This window comes from Lissotriton vulgaris, chromosome 10 (genome assembly GCF_964263255.1).
Source record: "Lissotriton vulgaris chromosome 10, aLisVul1.2, whole genome shotgun sequence".
Taxonomy (NCBI): domain Eukaryota; kingdom Metazoa; phylum Chordata; class Amphibia; order Caudata; family Salamandridae; genus Lissotriton; species Lissotriton vulgaris.
The window spans coordinates 887,349,820-887,373,094 of NC_141698.1; the positions used below are offsets into that span (position 1 = coordinate 887,349,820).

Below are 23,275 nucleotides of genomic sequence, written 5' to 3' on the forward strand. Positions count from 1 at the left end.
CTAATCATGGGTTTTGAGTAAAACAAGTGGTTCCCAGCATATACAAATAAAGTTAGAGATAATATATAGACCACAATGGGCTGCTATATAATGCAAAAACTCCCTTGCCCAGCCGGGCAGGGAATGTTTATTCAAGGAATAGTTTGTCTCAATGCATAGGTAAAACAGGTAACCAAAGACATAACGGTTACTGTAAGGCACAGTCCAGCGCCGTACGTGAGAAAGGAAGTGAAAAAGACAGTGAGTGTGAACAATATCAGGCAAACAAAAGTGAGCTAACAGGCCACTGATACACATTCAAATCAACAGTGTGTCCTGGAGTGAATCTTCCATACAATAATAATACAGATTCTAAGTATGGGACACTCTAAATGCATTCGACGGACGTTTCGATCCCTAGCTCTATCATAGTGAAATCATCTTCAGGACTTTTGAAATAAAAACATTTGCCTGAATGTAACCTTTAAACATAAAACCGCCTGTTGTGGAGAAATGAAAAGGAAAAAACAAACCAAACAAGAATAAAATCAATAATTATGAAAGAGAAATGTACAGTTTTTGCTCTCCAGTTACTGTATTCGGAATCGCAGTGATTGGTACATCCATAGATGTGTGTGCATTCCGTGCAGTTCATGCAGATAAACTATTTCGAACCGACTTAGGGTGTCACAAAGTGTTTCTTTATAATTGGACCTATACAGCAATAGATTTAAAAGTAGTTGGGGTGATGGCATATTGGCCGTGTTGGAATATGGCCACGAGTGATTTGGTGATATTTCTTATCAGGCGAGAGACGTATGAATTACTAAAGGAGGTGTCTAGAGCAAGAACTAAAGGACACGTACCAGACTTGTGTCTATTGATGGGGTTTTTTCTTGTAGGATGTCTTCACTTGTTAAGGCAATAGCCCGACATCCTATTTACAGAGAAAGGGAAAGACCTTGCTTGATATTAATTTTAACATGTCAATTATGACCTAGATTGTCATTTGGATCCACACTTTACCATTTTAGATATTGCGTTTTGAGCCCAACTTCAATGTTAGTCAGCCGGGAGGAATTTCAGGCTATGCTTTGTTTTATCAATTCTCATCAGACTATGAGGAAGAAAAAGAAAAACCAAAATGAGGAGGTCTGGATATTATCAAATATCATTGTTGGGGATAGCGCTATTTTAAAGAAATTTTACCTTAGAATATATTTCTTGGGAAATAAAATAATTGTCCCAATTTCATGCGTTTATAAGAAATATGCGAGATTTCCTGCACCAAAATTGCTTCTATAGAAAAGGGGTCTAGAAAAGGAAGCATAAGGTTAATGACCAGTTCTGTATTTTCAGCAGGAATGGATTAAGTTTAGGTAAAAAAGAGAGGGAAGGCAACCTGAGTTAAGGACTATTTGGTGATATAGCCTGTGCCCATTCGGTCAATGCCGGTTTTAATATTGATTGTAAGCTCTCAGTCTAAATCAGGGCAGAAAAAACATTGTGAGAAGCAAGGTTTAAGGTGCTAAAATATAGGGCATAACAGTAGTTTGCAAAAACTGAACGCATACTTAACTGCAGTCGGTGCTGCTCGTACCGCGTTCGGGACGTTAAGCTGATGGCTTCAGAAGCGGCCAAAATTGTAAAGGTCCGCTGTAGTGGAGAGAGGTATAGTTTTTAAGCGTGGTCTCCGTAATGTATCTCTATCTGGAGGGAGATTTAAAAGCGGGTCTTACCTCGAGGTCCAGGCGGCTGTGGATGAGCCGGCCCGTTGGGAACAGCAGGATCGCTTCCGCTATCGAAGGCTGGTCACTGCTTATTGGGCACATCGAGAGTCACGTGTGTGTGGGTACTCTATCACGTGACAAGGTCCTAACATGCTTCAAGGCTTACAGCCATCGCCATGTTGGAGCGGTTTCTTTTGCGAATATTGTAATTGAATGTCAATTATGGCCTGGGACGTTACAGGTATTCTATTTCAGTAGCGTTTTTTAAGGAAGTTCGGACTATCTGTATAGCGCCCTAAATGAAATTACCTCGAATTAAGGAATTATGCAAATGGCATATGGGTGATTGAGAGATTGTTTTGTGAAAACACCCAGTGCCATTAAGGTGGAAGGAAGAATGGTTTGTGAGCCACCCCAGTGACACTTGTTCGACGAAAATTATTTTGAAACACTTCTCATGTGTAGTTCCAATACACACAAATTACTGTGATATGCATCAGTACGTTGAGAGATTATTTTGTGAAAACACCCAATGCCATTAAGGTGGAAGGAAGAATGGTTTATGAGCCACCCCAGTGTCATTTGTTCAGCGAAAATTATTTTGAAACACTTCTCATGTGTAGTTCCAATAAACACAAATTGCTGTTATATGCATCAGTACATTATGAGCTATGGAGTGCTACATTACGGTCGCCAAAACATTCAGGTTTTCCATATTGGTCTGGTTCAAGTTGAGGGTAGTGCAATGTTTATATCCCCTCTAGAGTTACAGAAGGGTGGTCCAGTCCTCATTTCTATTTAGTCCATTATGGATCGTATCGAATTGGATGATGCTCTTTAGTTCTTCGCGATTGAGAAGTTGTGCCAGATTACCACCCCTTGGTGGAAGTTTAACTGTCTTCAGGATTATCCACTTGATGTCATCTGCAGAGTGTCCTAGTTCAGAAAAGTGGTCCACAAGTGGTGCATTCTGTGTCCCACATCTGATCCGAACCGATGCTGACATATCCGGGTCTTTGCTTTCTGGGTGGTCTGCCCGACATACATTTTTGGGCAGGGACACAAGATTGCATAAATAACATTCTGGCTATTGCAATTGGTGAAGCTCTTCAGAGGTACTGTTACACCTTTATGACTGAAATTTCTTGACTCAATTGTGAACTCGCAGACCGTGCAACATCCACACTTAATGTGTCCTAGAATAGGCGGAAGCCCCCAATTGGATTCAATCGTGGTGGTGGTCAAGGGGGAAGGGAGGGCAGCCCTAACCAAATGATCTTTTAAATTTTTGCTTTTTTTTAAAGCAAAAATAGGCCTCTCTAAATGTATTGGACCTGCGTTTAGGGTCGGCCAGTGTTTGAGAATAGATTTCCTGATTTTATTGGAAATGGGAGAAAAGGTGGTAACACAGGCTATTCTCTCACTTTTGTCTTTCACTTTTGGAATTAGCAAGGCATCCCGAGGACAGTACCAGGCCCTTTTAGATGCTATTTTAATCAGTCTTCTTGGATAGCCACGTGCTTGTAATTTATTAGTAAGGATACCTACTTCTTTGAAGTAATCTTCTTTTGTTGAACAATTCCTCCTTATTCTCAGAAATTGAGAATATGGTAAGGAGTCTTTTAGAGCCTTTGGGTGATTACTGTCGTAACTAAGGAGGGTGTTACGTTCCGTGGGGTTGACCTAATCATGGGTTCACACTCTGCAACTCTGGGCATTAAGCTTGCTTAATCTCCACAACGGCCCCCCCCCCCGCGGCGGGATGACTGGCTTTCACTTTGGGGATGCCCTGTAGGGGCTATCTCACAGGGAAAAGCCAGGACGGGTTCCCAAGGCAAGCGCGGAGATACCCCTTCGGGGGTCGATTCTGGCGCTATATAAGAAACATAATAATAATAATAATAATAATAAAATGAGGTCGGATCAGTCAGGGCAACAAGCAGGAAGGCTCCACGAGTAGGAAAGCTGTCATAGGTGATGGAGGGTCATTTTTCACCTGTTTAGATTTCATGCTAGAAGAAGGTGGTTTAACAGAAGTAAGTACGTCACTAGCCATTTTGGTGCAGCATCTAGAGTGACGTGCAGACCTTAGTAAGGGCCTTGTCCTGCCCATAAAAGGTGATGATGGTGTTAGAAAAAAGCACAGTCAATAAAAATGTAGCACAAGAACTTCCAGAATTGTGTAAACAGCAATGAAATCGAAATTAGTTAATGGGAGGCCCTCAAAACAGCACAATGCTTTGACCAAAAAATGAAATTCTTCTGTGAGAAAAGTAGAGTAGAAGTATAGCAGAAGAACTATAATTTTCTGCTGAAAATGAGGAAGAAAATCCTTATATACATTAACATTGAGGTTGCAGGATGAAAAGGGGACACAGTAGAGGAACTTATTCAAATCCTTACCTGCAGAAAATGTTGCGAAGTGAGTGGCACACTTACAAAATGGCAGCCACTCACTAAATATATAAGAACTTTTACCACAAAGTGGGGATATAGAAAAGTCTTGAGAAATGAAGACGATTGCAGTATTAAAAGCGCTATGTTCCTGTGGCATACTATTAGTATTTTTGTTTGTTGGCTTGAAGGAGTAGGAGAAAGCAGCAGGGGCAGAGAAAGCAAGCAGCGCACTGCTGAAATGGCGGCAGGACTCACTTCCGCAGCTCTAGGGTACACATGGAACTTCACAATAAACGCCCGCCGGTCAAAAACAATGTAGGAGTGCATGGCATCAGGAAGGCTTGCCCACATCTACCAATTTTAGAGGAAAAGGAGGCTAATTACAGTCTGTTGCTATGTGTGCTAAGGAGCTCAGGGATTTGTTCCCCTCATATTTTTATACTTTTAATAAACCAAAATGAACTACAATATTGGTGATTATTATTATTTTATCTTCGCATAAAAGACAGCTGTGTTGATATTTTTAGGTATTTGGTAGTCCAAGGCTTTTCCTACAGAGTGTGACCTACTAAGAGTGTTGAATAAGTGATGAGTTGTGTGAGTTTAAATTTTCAAAGCCTGGAAATGACCACTTTTGTGATGATGGATCTTGTTTCTCAAGCAAAGCATTCACATTGCCCAAAATGATGAGTTTTGGTAATTGACAGTGGGGCTGCAAAGAGAGTTGCAGAAAGTTATTATAAAAGAGACAGTGTGGCAGGAAGGAAAATGTTACCCACGGTGGTGTGGGAGCACTTAGTGTTTTTTAAAATACCCCTCACACACCAAAAGGCCCCTTGGTGTCATGCTTCATCATAGGGGTCTTCGCACCCCTCTAGCGGTATGCGGCGTGCTACGACATACAACTACGCGGGAGCACTTATAGTAATGGCTATGTGTGGTGCGTGTGGTGCAAGTGAAAGGGATACTTATGTGAGTGGTGGGATTTTGTGAAGAGTTAAAAAGATACCTGGCTCGTGGGTGTATTGGAAAAAACTTTATTCACAACCCCGGGCTCGTACTACTAAAAGAAGTGGAGTGCGAGGTTTGATCTGTCGTGTTAATGGAAGTACCTCATGTGTGCGTCGACATGTTTCGGAGCTTGTGCTCCTTCTTCAGGACGGGGGCACAACTTCCCCACCTTACTCACGTTTCACTAGTTTGTAACTTAAAAGTTTTGTGTAAGTAACAAAAAGTGACAAAAATGTATTTATGTGTATAAAAATATAGGCTATAATGTGCCTACAGCGGTTTTGCTCAAGTTCAATGCAATTTGCATGACCGAGAAAAGAAAAAGAAAAAGGAGATGGTCACCCTGGTCATGGGTAGCTCAGGCAGGTGCAGTCACATGGAACAGGCCATTTGCTCAATTAGCCCTGTAAAAGAAAGACTCACAAGACATACAACATAGAAAACACACACTTTGACTCTCAAATGAATATAAAGGAAGTGTTGGTCATACTTAATAGGTATAGCTTGCTTGCTTCATGAGCACTCTAGAACGTCTGGGGGTGATTGCTATTTGTGCAATCTAAGTAGAGAAACAATCTGGGTTTTAAAATCATTTCTTACTTACTTAGTCATATGGAATGCTTGTGTTGCACACTCTATACTCACAAACTCGGGATGAGTTGTCCTCCGTCTTACCCCACACGCTGCCCGGCCGGAATGAACTAGAAAGTCTGCCGTGTGTGGTACTCTACCTCCCTTTTTTGTTAATTTGTATAGTGTGGTAGGAAGGACACTGGGGCATGAGGAGACAGGTTGTGACTAACTAGGTGGCAACCAGATGACGAGAAGCTAGGTTAATCCAAGGAGTGCCAATACTGTATGCATAACTGGAATTCATCTGGAGCAGTTATTGGGGTATATTCTGGTAGAGATTCAATACCCTGGTGGCAATGATTCATACTGGATTCAAGCTGTGTTATCAGTAATGTTGGTTTCTCGTATTACTACTGAAAGAGCGCTTGGCCTTACAACGTAATCTCTTAGTCAAGTCGTTAAAGACTTTTCCCCATTGGTCGTATGGAATTTTATTCGCTGACGTGAAACATTGAAAGGGAAAAGGCATTAACAATACATTTCTAACTCGTGAAGCCAATGTGACCCCACAATAAGAACCAGGAATTGCTGAATGTAGTTAAAGGATTTTTAGGGGGGAATACTACTCAATCCAGTATATATGCAAACCAAAATTATAACTTCAAGTGCCGCAGCGTAGACGTCACTGGGCAGATGCAGAACTTTTTCCACGGACTTTTCTCGCTGGTTTCATTCCGTGCAAGCAGGGAACTTTGACGAACTGACCGGGCATACAGAGTCACGATCCTGGGCTTGTAGAGACCCGCCGGAACACCAAGGCGGACTCCAAGTCCCAGGAACCTCTCTGCTACACCACCTGGGCCCTGAGTAAGCCACGCCCTCACCTGAGGAGGAACCTAAAAAGACCTCGCCGCACCCGCTCCGCGGGTGCCCCAGCGTAGAGGTCACTGGGCAGATGCAGAACTTTTTCCACTGACTTTCCTCGCTGGTTTTGTTCCGTGCAAGCAGGGAACTTTGACGGACTGACCTGGCATACAGAGTCACGATCCTGAGCTTGTAGAGACCCGCCGGAACACCAAGGCGGACTCCAAGTCCCAGGAACCTCTCTGCTACACCACCTGGGCCCTGAGTAAGCCGCGCCCTCACGACTTTGCCTATAAATCACTAATATCCTCACCGCCCCGCGGGAGCACGCGGGAGCAGCCCGGGAGAAGGGCGGGCCCTCTTAGGCCCTCAGAGGCCAGAGGAGGCTGGGCTGGGCCTCCCCCCCCTTCGACGTGCAACCCACGGCGAGAACGGACTGTATGTATAAGACTCTAGTAAGCAGATCCACTCAAAGCTCTTCATTTGGCCTTTTTGATAATTGAAAATTGTATAATTACAGTTCTGTCTGAAACAACACTAAAGTTTAAGTGTGATTTCACTAGCTATCCATAGTCTTTAGCACGCATCATGACCTTGCCTGTCTCTAAAGAAAAATCCTTAGTGGGAGGAGGAGTTAATCGAGGAACGCTAGACAATTATGTCATTAGGGCTACCCCAGGAATTGACAGGGATATCGCACTTGCTGAGCGACGGGCCGAGAGACGTCGTTCAGTTGAGCTTATCAAGAACAAACGTTCATCTCTGAGCCCGTTACAGCTAGCCACGTCACCGCATTCCAGCACCCTTCGCGAAAGCGAGGGTCTTGATGCATCTTCCTGTGACAACATACCGTTACTCCTCCGAGATAGACCCCCACTTGAGTCAAATAATGATTTGATTGTAAATCTTTCTGCTTCTTTTGTAACACGATACCAGAGGTAGAAGTCCTGCCAGACACAGGGTCACCAATTGTAGAGACCATTCAAAAATCTAATACAATTCCGAAAACCCCTCAAGTACAAGGCCCACCCCCGAAAAAAGGAGAAAGAGGGGGAGTGGACCACAGAGAAATAAGATTAATCTACCTAATTTTGGTAACTCTAAGAGTTCCTCATCCAACGCATCCACGTTACCCACACCAGCTATTCCACCACACTTCCAAACAATAGAAACATCTGGTACTGACCTAATGGGAAGTATTGAAAAACTGATTAGATCACTCATATTGCCTTTAGTAAGAGACTAAAAAGAATAGCCCAACAGTTGGGGAACTTAGAACAGGCAATCGGGGAAATCAAAGAGGGAACTAAGGATTTACCAAAGTCCCCACTAGTGCTCTTAACTATTGCATCAGCCCCAAACACTATTGTCCAAAAGGGAGTAAAATCCACGAACCAAGTTAAATCGAAACCCCTGAAACCAATGTCCCCCAAAAAATCTCGGCAAAATGTAAAAATCAGAGAAAAAGAGGCTCAGGTAGGTGGGAAACCTAATCTCCCAGGAAGTGCCCAAAAACCTAATGGCCATGAAGAGTCTGTGAGGACATCCCTGCCTAAGAGGCATAATGTGGAACTGCCTCCGGAAGCAGCTCCGCTTGTGGTGGTCCTCACAGGAGTCCCAGTCTTAGAGGATGGGAAGAGAGAAGACTAAAGCCAGTTAAAAAATAAAGTCATATTTTGGCTTAGGCAGAACCGACCACTTCCTCCAAATGTAAATGGTGAAATTCTACACGTTATGCGTCTTCCCTGGCTAGGACACAGAATAAAGGACATCACAGGGATATTATTATAATAAACTTCAGAGATAAAAGGGCAGTTAGACATGTTTTAAACTGGTTCCCCTCAAATGGTAGCAATGCAATCACAGCACGTGAACTGCCCTACTTTTACCCTAGAGCACTGGTGACGTCCGAAACTAATTCGAGGCCCCCATTTCGAAATCAGGACGATTGCATTAGACCTTTATTCCAATATCAGGATGATTACCTTACGCCCCCACTTAATCATCACGTTGATCGCTTTAGACACCCACCTCAACATCTGGACGACTGCTTTAGGCCTCTACTTCCACATCAGAAGGATCATTATAGACCCTTATATCAATATCAGAATGATCTTTTTAGGCCCCTACCTCAAAATCAGGATCGCTGTTTTGGGCCCCCATTTGAGCCTCAGGTTGATCGCTTCAGCCCCTCACTTCAATAACAGAATGGTCACTTTGGGCTCCCATCTCAACATCAGGATGGTCGTTTTAGGTCCCTATTTCAATATCAGGATAACCGCTTTAGGCCCATATTTCAACATCAGGATGATCACTTCTTACCTGTCTACAACTGCTATGCGGCATTATCATGTTTGGAGGGAGTGGACTGACTTGATTTTTGGTGTATAGTAAAGGATGCTGCTGACAGTCCACAAAAGGTGTCTTCCAAAAGCATAGAACTAAATACTAACTATACTGTTCATGTCTCTCAAGTCTCCCATCCAAGACGTAAACGGTCTCAGGTCACATCCACTGACCTGTTGGACAAGTCCATAGGTATGAATCAGGCCCATTTTTTCCCTGTTCCTGGACAGGATTTAATTTCTAATCCTGTTACCGGATCTGTATTAGATACGCAGGGATGTATAGGGGAGGAGAAAAAACCCCGAATTGCAGTTCTATTCTGGAACATAGCAGGCCAACGATCCAAGGTCAGAAATGACGAATGGAGAGATTTTAGTCCTAAATTTGACATTATAGCGCTTCAAGAGACCTGGGATATTGACGCGATACACATGGAGGGATTCAAAACCTATTATACACATGCCCAATCTTCCATCTCAGGCAGAGCGAAAGGAGGTCTAACAATCTATGTTTCAAACCTCCTTAATACAACAGAAGTAGTCCCTATAAATCTGGATCCTAATTTTCAGATTCTTAGGCTGAGCTTAAACAACAGGGATAGCTTCCTTATAGTGAACTTCTATAATAACCTTCCTGATGTTGAGGCAGTGAACTTTGTATCCTTGATCCGGTCTATATTAATAACCAAAATAAGGAAGACGACCAATGAAGAGGTAATTATTTGGGGGGGGGGGGGATTTCAATCTGGGACCATGCCTTACTGGCAATAATATCTGTGGCATCCTGGACGAACTTGAAAACCCCATCTCACACTTTAGACATTTTACCCTAGGTAATTATTTAAATGAAACCTTATTTAAGCTATACCTGGTCCAGGCAAATACCCTGAACAAGGAGAACTTAATACCGGCCCCCACATTTCATGGGAGAGGATGCCAAACAACTATAGATTACATCTTGGTCTCAAATGGTCAGAGGACTATAGACGCAGGATTCACTAGACACACAATTGTACTAAGCGATCATTATCCTCTCAGCATTTCTCTGTCATTGTCCCATAAACAGAAGAGTGGCCTGGGTTCCATTTTATCACAAAATAATCTGGCATTAAATAGATTAAATGGATATGCGCTGAAATGGGGGAAAGTAGACCCTATGGAAATAACAAAGTCAGTGATAGCGAGGGCCTACCCCTCCATTATGAAATGCCTTACCCCAGATACTACACATACAGAAGTCATTGCCAACTTTGAATTGGTCATTAAGGCGATCAATGAGGCTCTGTGGGTAGAGATAAAACATAAGTCAAAAAAGAGGAAGGGCTGGTTTAACCATGAGTGCACGGTTGCTTACTCCAACTTAAAAACTGCGTTGAGAAAATTGGTGAGGATCCCATCATTAAGGAAAGCTTATAACTCTGCATTAAAAAACAGGAAAAAAGAACTAAAAAACCAACTCTGGGACCAATTGCATGAAACCTGCACCCATAAAAACTCGGCTGCTTTTTGGCAAGTGGTCAAGTCTCCCTTTTTAATTGACAATATTAATCATCCAAAGTTAGATTTAGCAATAGAGGAAAAGGAATGGGTTCTCCATTTTTCCAAGATTTTTTCAGTTGGTCTGGAGTCTGTTAAACCTCAGGACCCAAAATCTCAGAACTCTAATTCCCGGGACGTTCTAGATAGCGCCTATCCCATCGACCTACAGTTCTCATTGAAACAAACTGCCCAGGCTCTGAGAGTAAGTAAAAATGGGAAGGCACCTGGCCCAGACGGCGTCCCTATTGATTCTTTCAAAGCTCAAATGGACCTATGGACCCCCCTTCTAACTAAAGTCCTGAACGCAACTTGCAACATAGGCTTACTGGTTTCATGGCCAAAATCCATACTAATTCCCATTTTTAAAAAGGGGCACCGGAAGTCAGTAACCTGTTATCGTCCAATCTCTCTCTTAGACTCCCTCGGAAAGGTGGCAGGTCGAGTCATTTTAGAGAAATTGCAAGATTGGGTGGACGATGGCAGACTCCGAGTACGCCAGGATCCCCTTACACTGAGGTTCTTTCACGCTTCATCCGATAATATACTCTTCGATCGTGATATCCGAAAATATGAAAGTATGTGGAACTTTGTGGCTTCTATAAAATAACGAAGGAAAATCTAAGGTTTTGATTGCCCGAAGTTTCATCAACCAACATAGATAAACAGACACCCATTCGCCCTGACGAAGTCCATTAACTGTATATAGTTAGGACGAAACACGTGTTGGCAAAGAAAAAAGAAAGGAAAAGTACTGAGTGACTGGAAAGAAGAAAATAAAGAAGAAGTTTTTGATACATATTGGACTCATCTCTTCTGATTTGCTTAGATATAATTTGATCGTTTCTTGCTGATTAATTCTAAAATAATGCTTTGGTAACTGCTCAGGAAGAGAATTGTATAACACTCACTTAATTATACTGCTGTGACATTTTAAAAATAATTTTTGAAATATATATAAAACTTTATAAATAAATAATCAGCCTGCTTGACTGTAACCGCAATGTGTGTAACAGGCTCTCCTGAGGCTTCAACAGCATGGTATCACAGAAGTGCAGACTGTTGGGGCCGGAATCATCTGATTTATTAATTTCTGGCATCAGATCTGAGTCAGCTTTATGGTCTAGGCCCAGGTCGCGTGTGGGAGAGCGGCATGGAGTTTAGTGAAGCTCCTCGCCTGGTTTATTTATTTTTATTATTTGGGCTCTCTCGAAACAGCCTTAGTCCATCAGTTCACAGACTCTTCAGCGTGCGTACTGACTGTCACTCGAGACAGACTACATTTGCACTTACCTGTGTGTGCCTGAATCTGAAGGCGAGGTGTTGGATTCAGGGGACTTTTGACACTTGCTGTTCTCCAGCCTTCAAGCAGCATTACAGGGCATACACAATACCCGACTTAAGACAATGCTGCTTTTGTGCCATTTCAATGTTTTCACTTCTTGCCCATGGACATTATAAAACACATTTCAATTTTTGCCAGAAGTGTCATCTGGTGTATTTATGCTTGGTGTGTTACTTGTCACTCGCAGGATCACGCAGACACACTGTGTGACACTAGAGATATTTATGCCAGGTCATCAGGACAGGCTCTTGTGATGCTCAGGTGCACCACACCTCTGAATGCCTCATGTGCACCCATCAATACCCCTTCTACATTGGTGGGGCATGTTCCAGTAAAGAGCTGTGTTCTCTACTAAACTGTTGTCTTGCCAGTGGGACTTATTGCACAGCTTCGCTCCAGTGGTTCTACAGCCTAAACGCAGGTCTTTGCTCCTTTTGGTGTTAATTCTTAGCGGAGCCATGTGACCTGCTTTCTAGATGTGCATAGCTGCCAATGTTTTAGATTGCTATGTGTAACATTTTCATAATTTAATTTTAAATATGAGTCAGCTGCCGCAGGCGTTTGCAGTAAGTAGTCCCTTGCTCAATTGGGTCTAAGTTCTAATATTTATATGATTCCCTCGTCTAAATTGCTAGATTTTTGCTCGCAAGACAGTGTCACTCATAATCATTGAAATGTCACTCATAATTACACAAAAATTCTGAAAATGTCACACATAGCAATCTGGAACCTTGGCAGATATGTGCACGTGAGTATTGAAAGTGGTGTCCAAGTGTTAAAGGATGGATTAGGGCCATGTAATGTGTGTTAGAACATTGACTAAGGCTTGCACAAGTAATTTGCACCTTCATGTCGCATCTTACTTGTAACCCGAAAATATTTGCAGGTATTTGCAGGTAATAACAATACTAGAAATATGAACAGAATGTGCCCTGCCCCCACAGATGCCTCCGTCACAAATTTCATACAGTACACACAGGTAAGGTTAATGAATGGTGAAGTTTACTCGTGCAAATGCCTTTGTAGAATCCCCCTAAACCTTTTTCAAATGTCTAAATCCCCATATGTGACAACCTAACCAAATACTAAGTATTTGCAAGCGGTGACCTGAATTTTCCACAAGGTTCAAAACGTCTCAGTTCATTCCTGCTGGAGCATTACTCTACTTTAGAAATCTAGTTAGCTTATAGCTAGCTATATTTCTCTTGCACAAAAAATGTCCTGCGGTGCTGCAACTATTTGTCTGGAGTGTAATCAATTCAATAGCCTTCTTCCATGTCTGTGGCTTTCACACTAGCGACCACCTGCCATAGACATAGAAGAAGTACTACCCCTCCCGAGCTGTCAGGCTGCCGGAGCGGCCCTGACGTCACTTTCCCCGGCCGTGCCTGTGTTTACGTGGAGTATCATGGCCGCTCCTGCAGAGCCATGAAACTGCCCGCCGCAGTGGCTGCAGCGAGCGGGACTCCGGGCTGCGGAGCTCAGCGCTGACGGGCTGAACCACCTAACAGCTTGCACTTTATCTCTCTTCCGCAGGGGCCATGGAGGATGAGGAGCGACAGAAAAAACTGGAGGCTGGAAAAGCTAAGGTAAGGAGCGGGTTCTGGGGAGAGCCACGTCCCGCTGCGGAGAAGCAGTGTGTGCCAGGGATGTCACCTGAAGTAGGCACGTTGCCCTCGCCTAAGCAGTGCAGTTGCCTTTCTGTTGTGTTGTTATTAACACTCTTACTTGCTACCAAGGAGCTGCTGCAGTGATTGTCTCCTGTCCTGCTCTTACTGTGAATTGACCTTATTTTTGACAGCAAGCCCTTCTGCCAAGTCTAGGTTTAAAGTGATCATGACAACTGTTGATATAGTAGATCAGAAGATTGAAAATATAAATATTGGTCTGTCAGGATCCGCAAAACAGAGCGGTGCGGTTTACACTGGCGAAGAACTATAATATTTTGTCTCTTTTTTTTTATATCGCATACATCGCATGTTGGTAAAACTATAGAGGAGGGGGAGGTACACTGAAAAAAATCAGAATGGAGACATGGTCTATCATAATGAGATTCTTAATTTTCTGTAAATTGTAAACCGCTACTCGTCAAAACTAGTGAGGCTAATGAAACAACCAGAAATAGTTGGGAAACCTACAAATATTGGCATTTTGCCCTGCACACTCACAAACTCCCCTTAGCTTTAATGAGATGTACGCTTGCACGCTTTATTGTTTATTCCAAATTTCTTATAGGTGGTTTGTGTTTGTTTGCACGGTGCTCCACAGAATTGTTTAGTAGATAAAAGAGTATGGTCCGAACTTTCACCTGACAGGTCGAAACCTACAATAAATGCACAGTATTGCCCATTTTTGACTTCTCTGTAGACAGGACTCCCTCGGAGATCGAGATCCTGATAATTGCTATCATTGCATTCTCCTAATTTACTGACCACATAAAATGTTTCTCTTTATTATTGTTTGCATTACTTTAATCAAAGTAGTGCCTAATCTACATTTCCCCGAGATTGGAAATCAAAGCAGATCTTGGAGAGACCAGGAGAAGTTTAACGATATTTCGGCTGCCCTTGTTCTGCAAAAAATGTTGTGTGCAGTGCATTTTCATGATTCGCAAAACTTGTCACTTATATTTCTCACTTTTCTCTCTGGCCCTTGAGCACTGTTACAAATATGTTTACTTCAGCGAATCTGCATTTCATTAAAAAAATAATAATACAATTGTGCAGGTACTTTTGTCCGTAATGACTGCCAACACGTCTGTTGTATCAATTCCCTTTGCTTGCCACTTGAGATATGAGAGAGGGTCCACTGGAATTGCTTTCCTACTCTTTATTTCCCAGAGTCCGCGCATTGTGCTACTTAATTGAGACCCTGTTTCTGTGCTGTCATGGATGATATGTAATCTCTTTTGGTGTGTGTGTTGACAGTTTCTTCTGTGTTCAAACATGCTCTCTCAACGGGGTTAAATAACTTCCCGTTCTTTTGCAAGTATGCAATACAATGCATTACTGTTTAATACATATCACACTTTTCGAATTGTCAGTAGGCGACTGGGAGACCAGTGATGGAGTAAAATGGGTGAACCAAGTCGCTCCTTAAGAATGCTACTATGAGTAATAGGTTTTTTTAAATAAGGATCCCCCTACATGCTCACAACGTCTCTCGAAATATGTAGGTAGATTATGATTTTTCTTTGTTAAAGTTCCGGTTCTATGAATTGCCAACTAACACATATAATATAAGAGAACATTTGTTCTATTCCAATATATTTTGTCAGATTTGTATTCTTTTGCAAGAGGAGCGTATTTTAGAAAAGCGATTACAGCTTCAGATTTAATACCGTTGTGTTTATATTGCAAGATTGGATATCAAGAGTGCCTTGCATCTTGCCACAGTGTCTATAATTTAAACTTTCTAAACTTGTCACATATGAATAGTGCTTCCATCTCTGCAAATCCAGTCATTGTTCATGTTCTATGTCTAACTTGTGGAAAAAATGTTCCCTGTGGGTTTGGATGCACTGTCATAATTGGCCGATCAAAGATGCTAGGTGTGGTTTTATGTCAGTTGTACAGCTATGACTCAATGTACTACCATGCCTCAAAATCGTAAGCATTTTACTAAGCTGCAGGTCGAGTAACTTCAATAATCTACTTGACCTAACTGCATTGGACCTGATCCGCAAACTGGTCTCAAATTTTATATTTTATAGAGCCACCTTTTTCTTCATTCTCAAATTGTGTGAACATTGGCAAATATTATATTTTATAGAGCCACCTTTTTCTTCATTCTCACATAGGAGTGCACCTTCTAATATATGAGTTCAGCATTTCTGCTGTACAAAACAAAACTCTTTTGTTTGAATATATAGACTAAACATTTACTCCATGTGTAATTAGAATCTAGCCCACATAGAGGGTACACATGATCCCCGACTTGCCTACTTACAGCATTCCTATCCGGGCTGGGCTAGTTGTGTTTCTCAGTTCATGTTTAAAGACTGTCTCAGACATGATGTGGTAGTGCACTGTCATTTATAGACAGTACATTTCCAGGAAATGGCCATAAACCTTCCCAATACCTAGCAGCTTTACTGATAAAACTATATACCGTATTAGCAATAATCTGTGAAAATTGGGTTTCAGAAAACACATTTATCATTTGCACATCACCAAGTAAAGTGTTCCGATTGTTTTTTTTATCCTATTAAAATATTTTTTTCGTCACACACAAGTACAAAAAAAATGGGCTTGCAACATCTACTGAAATATATTTTGAAATGTCTGTACAGTTGACTTATCTATTTAAGTTTGTGTTAGGAAAAATGGCCTTTCATTTCACATTTTGCACAGGAGATCAGATGGTTCACTTTACAAAATTCTGGAACTCTGCAGTGAGAGAAGGAAAAGTAATTTTAAACTGACTTCTTACTCTGAAGACAGAGCAACTGTGACAAGATGAAAACAAAATTTAAAGGCATATTTATTGCTCCTTTTTTTCTGACTGAACAGAACATCTGTTCATTGTCAATTAGCCAGAATGAGTGTGTAGTTCCTAAATATAGGTCGACCTGATAAAATCTGACCCTCCATAGTGAGTGGGCGAGTAGATTTTTCGAGGCCTGACCACTTTTGATGGGAAGCAAGGAAAGAAAGGGTGTGTAAAATGTCCTCTGAGTGTGCCTGTATCTAGGCACACAACGAGTGACAAAGAGACACATAATTGTACTGTGTTTTGCTCATTGGAAAGACAATTGTATTTCATATGTTTGTCTGAAAAAAATAAGTAGGTTTGTGCATGTCCCATTTTTTGATTTGGACAGCTACATTCCTGGCTGCTTTTAAATCCAGAGGCTGACATGTATTTTTAGATCGAAGTAATGGATTGTTTACTTTATCCAATGTTGTATTTCACTCTAAAATAACCAATCAAAATGTATACTTTGTGCAAATAATGCTCACCAGGGAAGCTACGTGAAGTCTGTTTTCCAGTCGCCATTTAAAATCATTTTTATGGAAAAAACGTCTAAAAGCGTAGCATTGTATTTTAACAAGCTAAGTGAAAATTTGTTGTTTAGTCTATAACCTTAGATAGTACTTCTTAAATTCTGTTTTCGCTAAATGCTTTTGTACATAAGGTAAAAGGGTGAGCCATTATCTTTTTTTCGGTGTATCCTACTCAACAGAGCATGCTCTGTCTGTTGCAAGGCAGTGTTGGCTTACCAAAAACATTCAGCCCACCCTTTGTTTACCATTGGATGGCTTTCTTATTGCTCTCATTTGCCTGTTTCTTATTAGTGTTCCAGTTTGTCAATCTTTTATTTGACCCTCCCATGGAGCATAGTTTCTTTACAATCCCTTATGATTGGCTGGATTTTATGCTTCCACTGCTTGCTTTTCAAGCACTACTTATGTTAGGTTTCGCCTGCACAGCGCTTACGCTGTGTTTGAGAAATCAATTGTTTTTAAGATGAACTTAAAAGGGATATACATGCCGCCTCCTCTCTTTCGTGGCTTCTCATTGGTTCCTGTGTCTTCTACTTCATTTTCCTCCATTTCTATTGGGTTTAGCCTATTTTTTTTTTATAAGAACAAACTTTATTGGCATTTTCTTTGCCTACATAAGCACTGACAATGATGTAATTATATAATATACGAAATGAAATTGAGCATCATGAGCTACAATATGTATGATATATAAAATAAAAAAACAATTAAAATACAGAAAACAGAACAAAATTATATAGAATACAATAACTGCGGCGTTATAGAACCTTAAGGAATTGCCTATGTTACATGACCAGGAAACCAAAAACAAAGTATCTGGTCTATATTCGACTGACACACAATAGCAGTATGTTAATATAGGTTTAGATTGTAGGGCAAACCTTTTATGTGGGGGATGAGGGTGAAGATGGCCGTGTCAAAATGATTCCCCTGTAATTTGCCCAGAGTTGCCATATACGTATGTTTCTGCGGGCACCCATGGGCTTTAAAGACCGGCTCCTCCAATCTCATACAGAAATCTATTTCTCGCTTCCATACAGTCAGAGAAGGTGGGATAGGTGCTTTCCAAAGACGGCTATTTTCCGTTTGGCGTTATTGAGGCCAAGAAACAACAGATGTTGTTTAGATCTGTTGCCCCGATGTCCTGCAATGTGTGGGAGCGCTAGGTGTAATGTAATTGGTATAGAACATCCCAACACTTCAGCCAAACAGCTGCGTATACCCTTCCAAAATGCACCAAGAACCGGGCAAGACCATATTGTATGAATAAAAGTAGCTTCCTCCATTCCGCAACGAAGACTCTGTGGGGAGGCAATAAGACCCACTCTATAAAGTCGCGATCGGGTGAAATATATTCTGTGCAGATATTTCAACTGTATAAATCGCAACCTCGAAGAGATGGCAGCCCCTCGAGGGGACTCCAGCGCCTCCCTCCAATCCTCATTATCTAGAGGACCAAAATCTGTTTTAGGCTTCCCTAAGGGGCTCTAATGTTGACGCACTGTGAGTAACCAATGTTTGGTATATTTTAGAGATTTTGTGGTCTAACAGGTCGCCAATGAGGAACCTGCCCTGCCCTGCCCTCTAATGTGTTGAACTCAGGGAGGGAGAAAATCTCCTTAAGAAAGTGAGCGATGGCATGGCGAAACTGGAGATACCTGTAAAACTGAGAGTGTGGTATGGAATATACATTTTGAAGATCAGAAAAGGATTTGAAGCTTGTGCCCTGCAAAACATCAGCCAAGGTGGAAATGCAAATTTGGTCCGATCTCTGTAACCTCTGTAGTTGCTGCACCTGGGAAAGAAGACGATTACACCAGAGCGGAGCTGCGCCTGTCAGACGATTCAGCCAAACAATGCGACAGAGCAACTGACGCTTTAATACTATGACCACCTTGGTCACCATAGGAAAATCCTGAATGCTAGCTCGTTTATATAAATATTTAGAAAGCGATGTGTCACCTAGGAGCCGTCGCTCTAGCACAAACGCCGGCTCACACTGGGGAGCCGGCGTTGAGCAGTAGTCGTTGAGCACCTGCAAATTGGAAGCTGCATAGTACGACTGGATATTGGCCGTAGCAATGCCCCCACAGTAGGTAGAGAGAAAACAAGTCCGAATTGCTATTCTAATCAAGCCGCCTCCCCAAAGGAACGCATTAAGCATAGCATTCAGTTGCCTGAACCAGAGCTGGGGAGTAAGATAGAGGTGATTATGTAGTTGATAGAGGAGCCGGGGGAGAGAAATCATTTTAAAGATAGCGGAGTGGTGGTAAAGAAATAGGGGTACACCCGCCCATGGCTTGAGTTCCTTTTTAACCCTGGCGAAGACTGTATCAATATTTCTTTTTTTTAAAAAAAAAAATGTAAGCAACTCTGATGACACAAACAAATAGAAAAAAGCAGTACGAATACAAATCTTAAATTTAACAAAGAATTGCGTAAAGTCATATTAACAAATCAAACATTCCATATACTTATTATAGACCTGCTAAAAGAAATTAATTACAATGAAAATGATTTAATTCAAACATTCATAATAGTCTCACTCCATCTATCTATAGGGGACCAGATCCTAGCGCCTCGACTTCTAGCCCACCTACCTCTAGAAGCATATATAGCTTTTTCCTGGTTGTACACACCTAGGAAACGACATAACCACATTTGGAACGTTGGTGGGTCAGTCTCTTTCCACCTGGCTGCTAGTATAATTCTATATACTGCTGTTCCTATAAATAAGCAAGATTCTTCTTCTGCACTTAAATCTAGAGAGCTGTCCTGCCCTAGTATATATAATGTGGAAGATTCTGCAACTCTATGTCCAAACACTTCTTCTCAGAACTCAGACAGCATCCTCTTAAACGATGCTAGTTTGTTACATTCATAAAACATATGGATTAATGTAGCCGGGCCGCTTCCACATCTAGGACACTTATCATTCAGCCTTTTTGCCCCAGTCATAGAGTTTAGCTGGAGTATAATAAAGGTTACAAATAGCCTTATAAATCTGAGCCCTGAGATTAGAGCTAAGGAGGAGCTGCGATGATAATAACAGACTCATATCTATATCTACATCAGGGTTGTCTAGTTTATCGACCCATGTAGCTTCGGTTTGGTCAAGATCGTCTTGAAGCTTCCCTAGAAGCATACTATAAAAAGCTCGAATTCTAGTTGTGTCAATCTTAAGTATTTCTAGGAAAGGAATCTTATCTAACATAATCACAGGTCTTTTCATAGTTACAATTGTATTGAGTTGAATATATTTGAAATAATCACAGTTAGAGATTGTAAAGTTTTTTTGAAGGTTCATAAATCTAGTACTGGATTCCCCAACGAGAAAATCTCCAGCTGTAATGATTCCCAGATTTTCCCATTTTTTTGCAACAGCATCATTAACTTGTTTAGATAAAAGTGAAGACTGCCATAAAGGCGTATATCTAGTGAATTTAGGGATTTCCATATATTTCGATATTCTTTCCCATATTTTACTTGCATTGTTGATCACTTTAAATTTCGTTTTTTTGTAATAGCTGGGTTCCAGTTGTCTAAGTAAGAGTCCTCGGGCTTCCACCCATATTGATAATTCATAAACTGATGGCATTCTTGTGCCTTCTAGATTCTCCGGCTGATTAGAGATGTTAAAGAGTGGAGCCATTTGCTGAAGGAAGGCGGCCCATAGGTAGAGCATGATATTTGGAGTGGCTAACCCTCCCCTTTCCTGTGGTAATGATAAATATCTCATTGACCTGATTTTACGATACTGCCACATAAATTTAGCCATTTGTGACTCAAAATTTCTTAGTAATTTATCCTCAATAAGTAGGGGGATAGCACGAAACAAATATAATAATTTGGGAAGTATGTTCATTTTAAGATAGTTAGCTCTACCAATTATTGACAAATGTATGCCATTAACCCAAGTTAAATCTTGTTTTATTGTAGTTAGCAAAGGTCCGTAGTTTAGTTTACATATATCAGGAACCTTTGTGCTTATACAGACCCCAAGATACACTGCTGTTTCTGCCTTTCTGGGATCACTGAAATCTATATTCTCGGTGCATAGTATAATGGTTTTATCTTTATTGAGAGAGTACCCAGAATCTTCCAAACCTATGCGTGATTGCCTCTATTTCAGTGATTGCTTCCGTAGGGTCAGATGTTAGTACCGCCACATCATCCGCATATGCGAGTATTTTAGTGTCAAAAGTGCCCAAGGTGATTGGTTTAATCAACGGGGTCTGCATGAGTTTAACAATCAGAGGGTTGATATATAATGCAAACAATAACGGCGAGCATGGGCACCCTTGCCTTGTGCCTCTTGTTATCTTAACTATCCCAGACTCAATACCCATGACCTGAATCTTAGCTACTGGTTCTTTATACATAGCTTTAATAGCTTTAATGAATATAGGCCCACAGTTATTTCAACCCAATATACTCCAAAGAAACTCCCATGACACCCTATCGAAGGCTTTCTCAGCGTCGAGAAGGATCATCGACATCCGGCCTCCAGTCCCGGCCATGGCATCAAAGAGTGAAATCACTCTACGAATGTGATCGGTAGTAGACCTGCCAGGAATAAAGCCATGCTGCCAGGGGAAGACCAGATGTTCAATGACCCCTCCCAGCCGATTAGCCAGAATCTTTGCGTATAGTTTGGAGTCAGAGTTTATCAAGGAGATTGGGCGGTAAGACGATGGGAGGTCCGCTGGTTTACCTTTTTTTGGAAATACAATTATGTTGGTCTCTTTCCAGGAGTTTGGCGGACGGCCACTCCACTGTATACCTACAAAGAGGTCATGTAGGAGTGGAGCAATTATATTACCCAAGATCTTATATAGTTCTAAGGGGATTTTATCTGGGCCGGCTGCCTTTCCAGAGGCAAGATCAAAAAGGGCTCTCTATACTTCTGCTAGGGTTATCTCTTTTTCCAAATTTTTCCTTGTTGCATTATCTAAAATATTATTCCATCCTGTGTCAGCTAGGAATTCAGTAAGAAATAACCCTATTTCACCACTGTCAATTAGTTCGTCTTCATGATACAGTTTCTGATAATATAATTGAAAAGCTTCAGCTATATCTGTTGGATTAGTATAGACCAGGCCCTCAGATTTTATAGCTTTAATAGTGTTATAGGAGATCTTTTGCCTAGTGCGTAAGGCAAGCTGCCTCCCAGTCCTTTCTCCGTTCTCATACACATCCCTCCTATGGGCTTGATATGTTTCTGCTGCTCTCTGTGTGAGACCACTATTCAGCTCCGTTTTTAATAACAGCATCCGTCTCATTGTATCTGCCCCATCCTCTCCCCGAACTATTGACACTACATGATCCTCCTCAATTTTAGCTAATTCTGTCATTAGCAAATGGTTTTTATTCTCCAGTTGTTTTTTAGTCCTAGCCACATAACTAATTGTTTCCCCCCTCAGTGCAGCTTTAAAACAATCCCACACCACCCCCCTTGAAGCACTATATCGATTTATGTCAAAATACTCTTGGGCCCATTTAGTGATGAACATAATATAGTCATTATTAACCAAGAGTTTCCGGTCAAAAGTCCAATTAGACCGGCGTTTATTAAACCCAGTTAGATTGATAGAGCAGATTAGTGCATTATGGTCTGAGATTAATTTTGGGCATTTATAAATCTCCACTTGATTAGTTAAATCTCTAGAAGCTAGTACATAGTCTAGTCTGACATATTTATTGTGGGGATGTGAATAATATGTATACCCTGGGTTGCCCTGATTTTTAAGATCCCATAGATCCAAAAGATCAAGGCTATCTCTGAGTTGGCTGACTGCTTTAAATACTCTTGGTTTTCGATCTGCATACCATTGTTGTTTACTAAAGGCAGGGCCCAATGAGATATTGAAGTCACCACATATTACAAGTGCGCCCGGCCAAGACGCAAGTTCTAATTCAAGTGTTTCAAAAACAGAGGGATCATCCTGGTTAGACCCATATACAGTGCATATAATTAACCCTATAGCCAACTCAGCTATTGCCCATCTCCCTTGTGTATCTGCTGCTTTACATTTAGGATCCCCCAGGGCTATCTTAGCTAAGATAGCTACACCGCGGGTATTAGATGTTTGCGAGGAACAGACCAATAACTTATAACCTGTAAAGTTAAGCAGATCTCTCTTGTCCCAGGGTGGATGGGTTTCTTGAAAGCAGATTATATCAGCTTTATTCTGCTTAATTATTTCGCCTAGCCTAGCTCGTTTATTGCTATCATGTAGTCCAGCCACATTCCAAGTACAGATTGTTAATTTCCCCATTTTGTTTTTGTAAAGATTTTACTTAGAGCAGAAGCCTCTGCCATGACCTTCTCACACCTTTTGAGTATGCTTTATAGATTTTACCGTAATGATAACATTTTGTAGCAATCTTATTGTCAGATTAAAGTAGTTGCCTTTTTTATGTTTTCTCCCCCCCTGCCCTCCCCCCATCCGCCTCCCCTCTCCCTCATCTCACCCCATCCCCACACTA

At 41.5% G+C, this 23,275-nt stretch overlaps 1 protein-coding gene across 3 annotated transcripts in view; it reads left to right on the forward strand.

The window, feature by feature from the left end:
• AKAP9 (A-kinase anchoring protein 9) overlaps positions 1-23,275 on the forward strand; it is a 1,796,561-nt gene that overhangs the window by 181,074 nt on the left and 1,592,212 nt on the right. For 2 of the 3 annotated variants that reach the window (XM_086941845.1, XM_086941846.1), the window contains exon 1: positions 13,171-13,369. In XM_086941845.1, the coding sequence (XP_086797971.1) occupies positions 13,322-13,369 (48 nt within the window). In that variant the 5' untranslated portion in view covers positions 13,171-13,321. Of the gene's footprint in view, positions 1-13,170; positions 13,370-23,275 lie in introns of those variants that run through there. The other variant, XM_086941844.1, reaches the window with a different exon arrangement.